This window comes from Xenopus tropicalis, chromosome 4, assembly GCF_000004195.4.
Source record: "Xenopus tropicalis strain Nigerian chromosome 4, UCB_Xtro_10.0, whole genome shotgun sequence".
NCBI lineage: Eukaryota > Metazoa > Chordata > Amphibia > Anura > Pipidae > Xenopus > Xenopus tropicalis.
The window spans coordinates 150,079,963-150,093,440 of NC_030680.2; the positions used below are offsets into that span (position 1 = coordinate 150,079,963).

The 13,478-nt window shown below is 45.7% G+C and overlaps 1 protein-coding gene across 2 annotated transcripts in view; it reads right to left on the reverse strand.

The window, feature by feature from the left end:
• The window catches only part of cacna2d3 (calcium channel, voltage-dependent, alpha 2/delta subunit 3), a 499,906-nt gene that overhangs the window by 220,382 nt on the left and 266,046 nt on the right, over positions 1–13,478 (reverse strand). For both annotated transcript variants that reach the window (XM_031901262.1, XM_031901261.1), the window contains exon 13: positions 6,368–6,446. In XM_031901262.1, coding sequence (XP_031757122.1) covers positions 6,368–6,446 — 79 coding nt within the window. The remainder of the gene's footprint in view (positions 1–6,367; positions 6,447–13,478) is intronic.

Consider the following 13,478-nt stretch of genomic DNA (forward strand, 5'->3'; position numbering starts at 1 on the left):
CCCCAATAAGGGGTAATTATATCTTAGTTGGGATCAAGTACAGGTACTGTTTTATTATTACAGAGAAAAGGGAATCATTTAACCATTAAATAAACCCAATAGGACTGTTCTGCCCCAATAAGGGGTAATTATATCTTAGTTGGGATCAAGTACAGGTACTGTTTTATTATTACAGAGAAAAGGGAATCATTTAACCATGAAATAAACCCAATAGGGCTGTTCTGCCCCCAATAAGGGGTAATTATATCTTAGTTGGGATCAAGTACAGGTACTGTTTTATTATTACAGAGAAAAGGGAATCATTTAACCATTAAATAAACCCAATAGGGCTGTTCTGCCCCAATAAGGGGTAATTATATCTTAGTTGGGATCAAGTACAGGTACTGTTTTATTACTGTTTTATTTATTAACCAGACAGCTGAAGAGCTGCTGAACAAAAAGCAAAATAATTCAAAAACCGCACATAATAGAAAATGAAGACCAATTGCAATTTGTTTCAGAATAGCACTCTGTACATGATACTTAGGGGCACATTTACTAAGCAATTATTAGATAAAGTCGGATTTTTTTTTTACATCAAGATAATTTTGAGATTTACAAGAGGGTTTTCACCAGAACTCAATTTTTTCCCAGAAAAATTTGAGTTATTAATGTTTTTTTTTGTAAAATAAAAATTCGAGTCCTATGGAGGCTTAGAATAGTAGAAGAACTTAATCCCCTGATTGTTTTCAGTTTCACACCTTTCAAGGGAAAGTTAATCCTCTCATTGTTTCACCCAGTTTCCAGTGAAATTTAAACACATGATTGTTTTCCCAAGAATGAGCGCCAATGCTCCTAAAATGGCCGCCGGAGCACTTCCTGTCTGGGAAAAATGGAAAGGATTCATGGAAACGAACTCAAATTTCTTCGAGTTTTGACAAAGCGTTCAACTCAAATAATTCGGGATTTAAAGTCGAAATTTTCGGATGAATGATTTCAGCATTATTGTGACATTTTAGAATATCAGAAATGATTGTGGTTATTCTGAACCTGAGTTTTTCCCTTTCCTTCTCCTTTAAAATCCCAGATTCCCCCGTCCTCACATCTAAAGTGTTTGCTGAGAATGGGGGATTTGTTTTTTACTAAACAAGCAAATAAATGGGCGGCTAAATGCCTCGCAGTGTATATAATATCGGAATTCCTCGCCCCTGAACTTCGCTCTCAGTATTTGCCCCAAATCCGTATCTGACAAACAGTAAATTCCAGGAGCCGTCACATCGGCTTCAAGTAAAAAGAAAACATTTCCCAGAAACTAAATGTTCTGCTTATTGGCCGCAATGGGTCCAGTTGGAACTGCCCCCGGGGCATTAAAGTGCCCTGATAGTCACTATAAGCCATACAGCCCAGTTTCACACCCACTATATTCACCCCCCAATTACCCAATCAAAAACATTCTTTCATAAGGCAGAAAAAATAAACAGACTATGGGGATTTGAGGGGGCAGTTAGATTATATAGAATGTATCTCCGGCCGGAACATTTGCTATTTTAAAGTTGGGGTGTGTTCCCACTATAACTGGTTTAGAGCAGGGATCCTCAAACTATGGCCCGCGGGCCCCCCAGGGGAATTTACCGGGCCCCCGCTGCGTCTTCACCCCCAGAACTAGGGGTAGGCAGAAGAGGCAGCTGCCCAGGGTGCAATGATTAAGGGGCAGCAGGCAGGAGCCTCTCCTGCCTACCCATAGTCCTCCTCCTTTGTCATTGCCCGACTGCTTGTCATTAGCGGTGAAGGCAATGACCCGTCGCATTGCACCCCCACCCGGAACTGCGCATGCGCCAACGGGGAGGGGGGCGGGGAGGCAGGGTTTAAATGTGATAGGTCATTGCAGGTGCCTGGCAGCGGAGACAGAGGACTCAGTGGGGAACGGGATGGGGAGCTGAGAGGGAGGACGGACGGAGTGGGGAGAGGGAGGAACTGGGAGAGGGAGGACGGATGTAGTGGGGGGAGCTGGAAGAGGGAGGACTCAGCGGGCAGCAGGAGGCAGAAAAAGGCAGCAAATAATTCAAAAAGTATGATAAATAAATAATGAAGACCAATCAAAAAGTTGCTGAAAATGTGCCATTCTATAACATACTGAAAGTTAACTTAAAAGTGAACCACCCCCCTAACCCCCCTTGCAGCCCCCCCCCCAACGTCCTCCCCCGAGCGCCCCTAAATTTAACGCATCAGGGGAGGAGCAGTCGGGCAGGGGGAGTGCCTGGGTCGGGTCTGGGCCGCCAGGGCCCACTGGGATTTTTCCCAGTGTCCCCGCGGCCCAGTCCGACCCTGCCCATAACCGACACTATTATTGTGGCTGCCAGTGGCGGATATAGGGCATATAGGGCATTTCTGCCCATTGCGGAGGGGTTGCTGGAAGTACGTGGGGCCTTTGCTTGTTTGTTTATTCCCAATATACAGCAGAGACAGAGTAAGCAGCCTCCCCACTCACTTTATTTGCACAGCTTGGAAGTAAAGTTTATTTTCCTTGACTAACACAATAAAATGGATTTGGAATCATTTCTTTGGGTGACAGGTCCCTTTTAATTTCCTGGTGTCCCAGCATGCTTAGTGTGTCTATAATGGCTGCCCTGAGTGCTGTAAAATGTCTCATGGGTGTTTGGGTGAAGTTCCCCTTTAATTATAAGAAAACCTTGATTTTGGGCTTTTTGGGTTAAATGGAATCAAAAAATCTATCCGTCAAGTCATCAGTTTTGTTCCATAACTAGGGTCCGACTGGGGGGGTGAAGGGCCCACTGGGGATCCCGCCCCAGGGGCCCTGAAGGTGCCCCTGCTGGCCATGTCCCCTAACTTCCCCCCACCCAGAGGCCCCTATCCCCCCTCACAGGGCCCCCCACCCAACATCCTCCCCTGAGCGCCCGTAAATTTAACACGTCAGGGGAGGAGCAGCTGGGCAGGGGGAGCGCTGGCAAGGGTCGGGTCTGGGCCGCCGCGACCCTCTAGAGCCGGGGCCCACCGGGATTTTTCCCAGTGGCCCAGTCCGACCCTGTCCATAACCGACATTGTATTATTGTGGCTGCCAGTGGTAGATATAGGGCATATACGGCATTTCTGCCCATTGCTGAAGGGGTTGCTGGGGTGAAGGGCCCACTGGGGATCCCCTGCAGGTGCCCCCGCGGGTCACGTCCCCAAACTTCCCCCAACCCAGGGGCCCCCCTTGCAGGGCCCCCACCCAACGTCCTCCCCTGAGCGCCTGCATGAGGGGAGGAGCAGTCGGGCAGGGGGAGTGCCGGCAAGGGTCGGGTCTGGGCCGCCGGGACCTTCTAGAGCCGGGTGGCCCAGTCCAACCCTGCCCATAACCGACACTGTATTATTGTGGCTGCCAGTGGCGGATATAGGGCATATAGGGCATTTCTGCCCATTGCGGAGGGGTTGCTGGGAGTGCGTGGGGCCTTTGCTTGTTTGTTTATTCCCAATATACAGCAGAGACAGAGTAAGCAGCCTCCCCACTCACTTTATTTGCACAGCTTGGAAGCATTTTATAGGCGAATGATAAACCGGGAAGCGGCGGCGATTGTGCGTTTCTGATGGGAATTATCTGTGTTCAATTAAGGATCTGAGCGCAATATCCTAATCTTGTCATTTAACTTTCCAACCCGGTCGGCAGCCATCGCCCATTCCGCCCGCCATTCCGCTCCGGATTTGCTACGTATTGATGGGTTTTAATGCGTTTAAAATGGGATTCCGCCGCGCATCATTAAGCGCCTTCCCCCCAATGGTACGTTCCGACTTGGCGTTTAGCACGGGCGCCGGATTCTCTGCAGTTTCCGCAGGACAAAAAGAAAAAACGTAGGAGCGAAATAAACCGCCCCCCCCCCAAGGTGGTCCCTGCCCCCTCGCCATCGATTTGCCGAGACAAGGACTTTGCTGTCCAAAAGGCAACCGAGCGGAAATCTCGCAGACCGCGTTGTTCATTCAAGGGGGAAATGAACCGCGAGGAAAAATTGATTTCAGGGCCTTTTTGGTGTTGGGCCCGACCCTCTCAGGAATACACTGCGGCAAAAGCAATGAGCTAAAGGGGAGATTAAACCTGCTCTTTCCCTAAAGATACAGCGAATGCTTTGCCTCACTGTATGTACAGCAGCATCGGCCTTCATATTGTCATAATTAAACCCCTTAGAAGAACCTTTCAGATGGTTTTATAAAGCAGAAACCTCAAGAAATGATGTTACTGACTGCGGCACTGCCTGCAATGTTTGTTTTTTAAATTAAGAAAAGTGCCCAGAACATTCCCTCTCTGTATATTTGTATTTATACATATGGGTAGGAGGTGCCATAGTGTTTCCCTCAGACAGTACAGTATGGGGGTACAGCTTATTGTGTGCCCAGAACATTCCTTCTCTGTATATTTGTATTTATACATATGGGTAGGGGGTGCCATAGTGTTTCCCTTAGACAGTACAGTATGGGGGTACAGCTTATTGTGTGCCCAGAACATTCCTTCTCTGTATATTTGTATTTATACATATGGGTAGGGGGCGCCATAGTGTTTCCCTTAGACAGTACAGTATGGGGGTACAGGTTATTGTGTGCCCAGAACATTCCTTCTCTGTATATTTGTATTTATACATATGGGTAGGGGGTGCCATAGTGTTTCCCTTAGACAGTACAGTATGGGGGTACAGCTTATTGTGTGCCCAGAACATTCCTTCTCTGTATATTTGTATTTATACATATGGGTAGGGGGTGCCATAGTGTTTCCCTTAGACAGTACAGTACGGGGGTACAGCTTATTGTGTGCCCAGAACATTCCTTCTCTGTATATTTGTATTTATACATATGGGTAGGGGGTGCCATAGTGTTTCCCTTAGACAGTACAGTATGGGGGTACAGCTTATTGTGTGCCCAGAACATTCCTTCTCTGTATATTTGTATTTATACATATGGGTAGGGGTGCCATAGTGTTTCCCTTAGACAGTACAGTATGGGGGTACAGCTTATTGTGTGCCCAGAACATTCCCTCTCTGTATATTTGTATTTATACATATGGGTAGGGGTGCCATAGTGTTTCCCTTAGACAGTACAGTATGGGGGTACAGCTTATTGTGTGCCCAGAACATTCCCTCTCTGTATATTTGTATTTATACATATGGGTAGGAGGTGCCATAGTGTTTCCCTTAGACAGTACAGTATGGGGGTACAGCTTATTGTGTGCCCAGAACATTCCTCTCTGTATATTTGTATTTATACATATGGGTAGGAGGTGCCATAGTGTTTCCCTTAGACAGTACAGTATGGGGGTACAGCTTATTGTGTGCCCAGAACATTCCCTCTCTGTATATTTGTATTTATACATATGGGTAGGAGGTGCCATAGTGTTTCCCTTAGACAGTACAGTATGGGGGTACAGCTTATTGTGTGCCCAGAACATTCCCTCTCTGTATATTTGTATTTATACATATGGTAGGAGGTGCCATAGTGTTTCCCTTAGACAGTACAGTATGGGGGTACAGCTTATTGTGTGCCCAGAACATTCCCTCTCTGTATATTGTATTTATACATATGGGTAGGAGTGCCATAGTGTTTCCCTTAGACAGTACAGTATGGGGGTACAGCTTATTTGTGTGCCCAGAACATTCCCTCTCTGTATATTTGTATTTATACATATGGGTAGGAGGTGCCATAGTGTTTCCCTTAGACAGTACAGTATGGGGGTACAGCTTATTGTGTGCCCAGAACATTCCCTCTCTGTATATTTGTATTTATACATATGGGTAGGAGGTGCCATAGTGTTTCCCTTAGACAGTACAGTATGGGGGTACAGCTTATTGTGTGCCCAGAACATTCCCTCTCTGTATATTTGTATTTATACATATGGGTAGGAGGTGCCATAGTGTTTCCCTTAGACAGACAAAAACACAGTAAGAACCACCATAGGATTGGGTTTGTTATCATTAGTTACACTATGGGAAATGGGGCCGGATTCTGAGTAATGGCTTTGGAGATAATAAATCCCATTTCTGTACTGTACGTGAGTGCAGATTTTTATCAGATTAACATGTTTAAGACAAACTTCCCATGTTGGTTGGGGTAGTTCACTTTTATGTCAATTATTTGCCTTTTTCTATTAACTTTTTTAAGTTTTCAAATGGGGGTCACTGACCCCGGCAGCCAAACCCTATTGCTCTGTGAGGCTCCAGTGTTATTGTTATTGTATTGTTACATTAAAGCCACTGCCTGGTTGGTAGGGTAATTTGAACCCTAGCAACCAGATACTTGCTAAAATTCCACACAACACTTTTAAAACCACAGAAAATTAAAAATGAAGACCAATAGCAATTTGTCTCAGAAAATCAAATCCCATGTGTGCCTAATATAAACACAGGCTCACCTTTATTGGCGCAGGCCATCCATTTCATGTTATCAGCGAATGCGGCCTCTCTTCCAATGAGGTAAGTGAACATCCGGACCTGTACAGAAAATGCAAAAATAAAATTATGGAGTATTTTTTAGAAACTTTTTTAAACCTTTTATTTTTCGTTAAATGTTTATACTTTTGACAATTGATAGAATGAAGCAATAAATCTGCCTGCGAAAAGCTGCATTTTGCTTCAATAACTTCCAGGATTCTTTGGTCGCCAAAGAATCGTAAGCAAACTCTATAAGTTTGCTCTGTATTTATCCCGCTGTGGGTTCTGGGGTATTATACATGGAATTGGCACTGTATTTATCCTGCTGTGGGTTCTGGGGTATTATACATGGAATTGGCACTGTATTTATCCTGCTGTGGGTTCTGGGGTATTATACATGGAATTGGCACTGTATTTATCCTGCTGTGGGTTCTGGGGTATTATACATGGAGTTGGCACTGTATTTATCCTGCTGTGGGTTCTGGGGTATTATACATGGAATTGGCACTGTATTTATCCTGCTGTGGGTTCTGGGGTATTATACATGGAATTGGCACTGTATTTATCCTGCTGTGGGTTCTGGGGTATTATACATGGAATTGGCACTGTATTTATCCCGCTGTGGGTTCTGGGGTATTATACATGGAATTGGCACTGTATTTATCCTGCTGTGGGTTCTGGGGTATTATACATGGAATTGGCACTGTATTTATCCTGCTGTGGGTTCTGGGGTATTATACATGGAATTGGCACTGTATTTATCCCGCTGTGGGTTCTGGAGATCATGGAGCCCTTTAGTTTTCAGACATGTGCATTACCATACCCCCCAACTGTCCCGCTTTCTATAGCGCATCCCGCTGTCCCGGATAGTTCCCTGAATGTCCCGCATTTCCGTAGTAGATTATGGAAATGCGGGACATTCATAGAACGATCCGCGACAGCGGGATGAGAGGGCTTAAGCTGGGCGCTCCGACTCCTTGTGCTGCTTCTCTCCTTATGTGGCTCCTTCTCCGGCGGTCCCTGGCCCTTTTATAAGGTTGCGCCCGTGCGTAATGACGTCACACGTACACACGGACGCAACCTTATAAAAGGGCCTGGGACCGCCGGAGAAGGAGCCACATAAGGAGAGAAGCAGCACAAGGAGTCGGAGCTCGTATGGGGGGGTTCTGTGTATGGGGGGCTCTGTGTATGGGGTTACTGTGTTTGGGGGGCTCTGTGTATGAAGGGCACTGTGTATGGGGGGCTCTGTGTATGAAGGGCACTGTGTATGGGGGGCTCTGTGTATGAAGGGCACTGTGTATGGGGGGCACTCTGTATAAAGGGTACTGTGTATGGGGGGCTCTGTGTATAAAGGGTACTGTGTATGGGGAGCTCTGTGTTTGGGGGCACTGTGTTTGGGGGGCTCTGTGTATGAAGGGCACTGTGTATGGGGGGCTCTGTGTATAAAGGGTACTATGTATGGGGGGCTCTGTGTATAAAGGGTACTGTGTATGGGGGGCTCTGTGTATAAAGGGTACTGTGTATGGGGGGCTCTGTGTATAAAGGGTACTGTGTATGGGGGGTTCTGTGTATAAAGGGTACTGTGTATGGGGGCACTGTGTATGGGGGGCTCTGTGTATGAGTCTCCCCTGTGTTGGGGGGCAAAACTGGTAGATAGTTATAACTCACTTATAACTGACTGCCTTTTCTCTATTTGTATTTTATATGTAGGAGTTGCTATTATGAGGGTATAGCACATTTACATCTGATCCCGCCATTTCAACTATATAAAAGGAGTATTTTTAGAAAAAAATGGGGTGTGTAAATTGGGGCGTGGCCACAAAAGTGGGCATGGTCAAAAAAAATTTGCCACGCTGTGCGCACCAAATCTTTTTGTCCCTCTTTTCGGTTTTCAAATGTTGGTGGGTATGCATTACCAGTAACAAACTGTGTTAATATTAAAGGTTTCATAAAACTGCATTTGGCAATAGAATTGAATTAAACTATTGGTTCATTTATTGGCTTAAATAGTAAGATTCTAACGTCCCAAATCAGCCCCCAAAGTTGCCTTTAAAGCAACATAAATCACAAGGAGCTGAATTGTTGAATATTTCCCTTCTGCTCCGACATCATGTTTGTCATTTCAGTTTCTATAGAAATCCATTTCTCACCTAATATTTGGGCCTGAAAGCGCCGGTGATTGCAGAACACCGTACATTATAATGATTAAAGTCAGAATTCCGGCGGCGCTCGAGTCACCGGCGGCCGCTAAAAGTAAAAAGTCGGGGATTTGGAAGTTTTTCACTGAATGTCGAGCACATTTTAGTGCATTAAAATAGAAACGTATGAAAAGGAATGTAATTGCCTCTGAACTTTCTGTGCTATTTGGTGGAATTACCTTTGGTATTTGGAGGCTTTTTTTTTAATGCACATAAAACCCCGAGTCCCCAGTACTTAGAAGCAGATAAAAGCCGCCTCTCGCGGGGCACTAATGCACTGCTAATACGTTCCTTTTCATTATTGCCTTTTTTAATAGAAGCGGCCGTATCAGCTTGATGGAGGCCACATATTATTTACCGGCTATTTATCAGGCTTTCTGTGCCCGAGCCAAGATATCCCAAACATCACAGAGGGCTTGTCATCTTCCCCCCGGTATCTAATGGCTCCAGCGTGCCAAGGAAAGCGGCCGCCGTTTGATGTGCGCATTCTGTGCCGAATTAGACTCGTGATAATTGCCATTTACAAACCTTTACCATTTCTGCGCAATTTACTGTCAGCGAGAGGAATGTGCCAAAAAGCCGGCAACGAAAAAAAATCTGTTTCATCTCCTCAAATGGAGAAAAGGGAAGAATTTTAATTCGCTTCATTTCCTGTGATCAGTGTTTTTTCGAGTTTCATTTGAGTACATCGGGACGGAGATCCAAACAGAAAAGAACAATTGACTTGTATCCGTGTATCAGTTCCAGCTGTGGGCTCGAGTCGTTGGCAGCCGGGGGGCTTAATGCAACTCACATGAAGCCGTCTGGCCCCTGACACTGCATTGAGCGACGCTGATATGGGGGGGCTTGTGTCCCCTGCGGCTGACTGTCACTATGATCCCCATCAGCCAAAGCTTTAGGCCCCGATCTGTAGAAAGGCTGCGAGCATCTGTCATTGCTAGGATCTAACCATCCCACTCACAGGAGTCTTTACTGTCAAATAAACTGTCCTCTGCTACATAACTGCCCCCCCACTAGCCTCCATAATGTGAGAAAAATGCTTCTAATTGCCCTTGGGAAATGCACCGGGCACAGAAAACTCAGTCCTGGTAACCATCGGAATTGAACCTGGCTCACATTAACCAATGCTGCCTCTAGCTCAGTACTGCCCTCTGCCTGCAATCTGGAGATTTTCCTCTGTTATACAGATAGCTAGAATCTCAGCCATAAAGCAGGGCAGGACTGCTGCTTACAATGGGGGGGATCAGATAGGATCTGTGCCACTGTGACAGAATGCTCTGTTATACAGATAGCTAGAATCTCAGCCATAAAGCAGGGCAGGACTGCTGCTTACAATGGGGGGATCAGATAGGATCTGTGCCACTGTGACAGAATGCTCTGTTATACAGATAGCTAGAATCTCAGCCATAAAGCAGGGCAGGACTGCTGCTTACAATGGGGGGATCAGATAGGATCTGTGCCACTGTGACAGAATGCTCTGTTATACAGATAGCTAGAATCTCAGCCATAAAGCAGGGCAGGACTGCTGCTTACAATGGGGGTATCAGATAGGATCTGTGCCACTGTGACAGAATGCTCTGTTATACAGATAGCTAGAATCTCAGCCATAAAGCAGGGCAGGACTGCTGCTTACAATGGGGGGATCAGATAGGATCTGTGCCACTGTGACAGAATGCTCTGTTATACAGATAGCTAGAATCTCAGCCATAAAGCAGGGCAGGACTGCTGCTTACAATGGGGGGATCAGATAGGATCTGTGCCACTGTGACAGAATGCTCTGTTATACAGATAGCTAGAATCTCAGCCATAAAGCAGGGCAGGACTGCTGCTTACAATGGGGGGGGGATAGGATCTGTGCCACTGTGACAGAATGCTCTGTTATACAGATAGCTAGAATCTCAGCCATAAAGCAGGGCAGGACTGCTGCTTACAATGGGGGGATCAGATAGGATCTGTGCCACTGTGACAGAATGCTCTGTTATACAGATAGCTAGAATCTCAGCCATAAAGCAGGGCAGGACTGCTGCTTAAAAGCTTTATATACTGATGACACCAAAATGGCTTTATGAAGAAGGGATATGTAATGCCTGATGAATGAGGGCAGGATTTCCCATTAAATATTATTAATAAGCCTATAATAAAGTTAATTATAAGATGAGCTGACCTTATATTTCAGGGTGAATAGCGCCCCCCCCCTAACTAAAAACTTTCCCAAAAGATTGAATATTTCCATTTTCCGCTAAGTTGTTTCTTTTTTTTTTTTATCTTTCCACTTTGGAAACAAAATTTATCTTCTCCTCAGTTTTATAATCCCATTATTTACTGCTTTGTTCTCTTCGCTTTTATTATCCATTTACTTTGGAATCCTCACATTGCATCATTTAAACATTTTTTATCTTTTGTCCCCAGTTGGTTTATTTTATGTCCCAGAGAAGTCTCTATTCTGGCCCCGAGCTCGGCTATTATCTCCGCCGTAATGGCTCGCTCTGCTGGGGCCGACGTGTTCCCTCTCAGGCTTCAGCTTTATGTCAGCGAGACACATAAATAGTCTCGGGATGAGGGTTAAATGTTCCTATTGTGTGAGAAACTCAGTGTTATCTCCATTCCTTCCTGGATTCAAAGTCTTAGATAATGGTGAATAGGGTCCAAGGAACCCCCTAAGTTTGCTCATAGCCTGTACAGAGAGATACCATAAAACTATGGCACATAGGGATTCCCCTGTACTAAGCACAATTCAGCAGGAACAGCCCCCTAAGTTTGCCCATAGCCTGTACAGAGAGATACCATAAAACTATGGCACATAGAGATTCCCCTGTACTAAGCACAATTCAGCAGGAACAGCCCCCTAAGTTTGCCCATAGCCTGTACAGAGAGATACCATAAAACTATGGCACATAGGGATTCCCCTGTACTAAGCACAATTCAGCAGGAACAGCCCCCTAAGTTTGCTCATAGCCTGTACAGAGAGATACCATAAAACTATGGCACATAGGGATTCCCCTGTACTAAGCACAATTCAGCAGGAACAGCCCTCTAAGTTTGCCCATAGCCTGTACAGAGAGATACCATAAAACTATGGCACATAGGGATTCCCCTGTACTAAGCACAATTCAGCAGGAACAGCCCCCTAAGTTTGCTCATAGCCTGTACAGAGAGATACCATAAAACTATGGCACATAGGGATTCCCCTGTACTAAGCACAATTCAGCAGGAACAGCCCCCTAAGTTTGCTCATAGCCTGTACAGAGAGATACCATAAAACTATGGCACATAGGGATTCCCCTGTACTAAGCACAATTCAGCAGGAACAGCCCCCTAAGTTTGCTCATAGCCTGTACAGAGAGATACCATAAAACTATGGCACATAGAGATTCCCCTGTACTAAGCACAATTCAGCAGGAACAGCCCCCTAAGTTTGCCCATAGCCTGTACAGAGAGATACCATAAAACTATGGCACATAGGGATTCCCCTGTACTAAGCACAATTCAGCAGGAACAGCCCCCTAAGTTTGCTCATAGCCTGTACAGAGAGATACCATAAAACTATGGCACATAGGGATTCCCCTGTACTAAGCACAATTCAGCAGGAACAGCCCTCTAAGTTTGCCCATAGCCTGTACAGAGAGATACCATAAAACTATGGCACATAGGGATTCCCTGTACTAAGCACAATTCAGCAGGAACAGCCCCCTAAGTTTGCTCATAGCCTGTACAGAGAGATACCATAAAACTATGGCACATAGGGATTCCCCTGTACTAAGCACAATTCAGCAGGAACAGCCCCCTAAGTTTGCTCATAGCCTGTACAGAGAGATACCATAAAACTATGGCACATAGGGATTCCCCTGTACTAAGCACAATTCAGCAGGAACAGCCCCCTAAGTTTGCTCATAGCCTGTACAGAGAGATACCATAAAACTATGGCACATAGGGATTCCCCTGTACTAAGCACAATTCAGCAGGAACAGCCCCTAAGTTTGCCCATAGCCTGTACAGAGAGATACCATAAAACTATGGCACATAGGGATTCCCCTGTACTAAGCACAATTCAGCAGGAACAGCCCCCTAAGTTTGCCCATAGCCTGTACAGAGAGATACCATAAAACTATGGCACATAGGGATTCCCCTGTACTAAGCACAATTCAGCAGGAACAGCCCCCTAAGTTTGCTCATAACCTGTACAGAGAGATACCATAAAACTATGGCACATAGGGATTCCCCTGTACTAAGCACAATTCAGCAGGAATTTCCTCTGTTTCCAGCGAGATGTACAAAGCCCCCATCGCTCAGCACCGTCCCCTGGCAGAGAACCCCACACCCCAAGTGCCCCCGATATATAGAAGCCCCTCCCTCTGGGAACCCGGAAAATTTACGCCAATAACAGTGACTTCCCCTGTCATTTTTATCACTTTTGGAATGAAACTGGGAATTAGGGGCGTAATGATGAGCAGACACATTATCATCTGATATTCATGTAAAAACAGAACAAATCCTTTACTCATAACTCAATTTTCTCCTCAATGAGTGTTCCCTTCCAAACCATGGAAAGCTACGGCCAGTCATCCATCCGGTCTTGTCCATCCCTCCCTATGTAATAACTGTGCTATTCTCTGTCATACATTCCATCTTGCTTGGATCTCCCTAACAGTCACCCCGCTATAGTTCCAGGGGTACCCAGGGCACAAATAAGCACTCACCCCAAATCCCCCCCTAACTGGCCTTCAGGCTGGGCCCCCTTAGCCCATAACAAGGTTACAGATATATAGAAACATTGGGGTGACAGTCACCCCGCTATAGTTCCAGGGGTACCCAGGGCACAAATAAGCACTCACCCCAAATCCCCCCTAACTGGCCTTCAGGCTGGGCCCCCTTAGCCCATAACAAGGTTACAGAT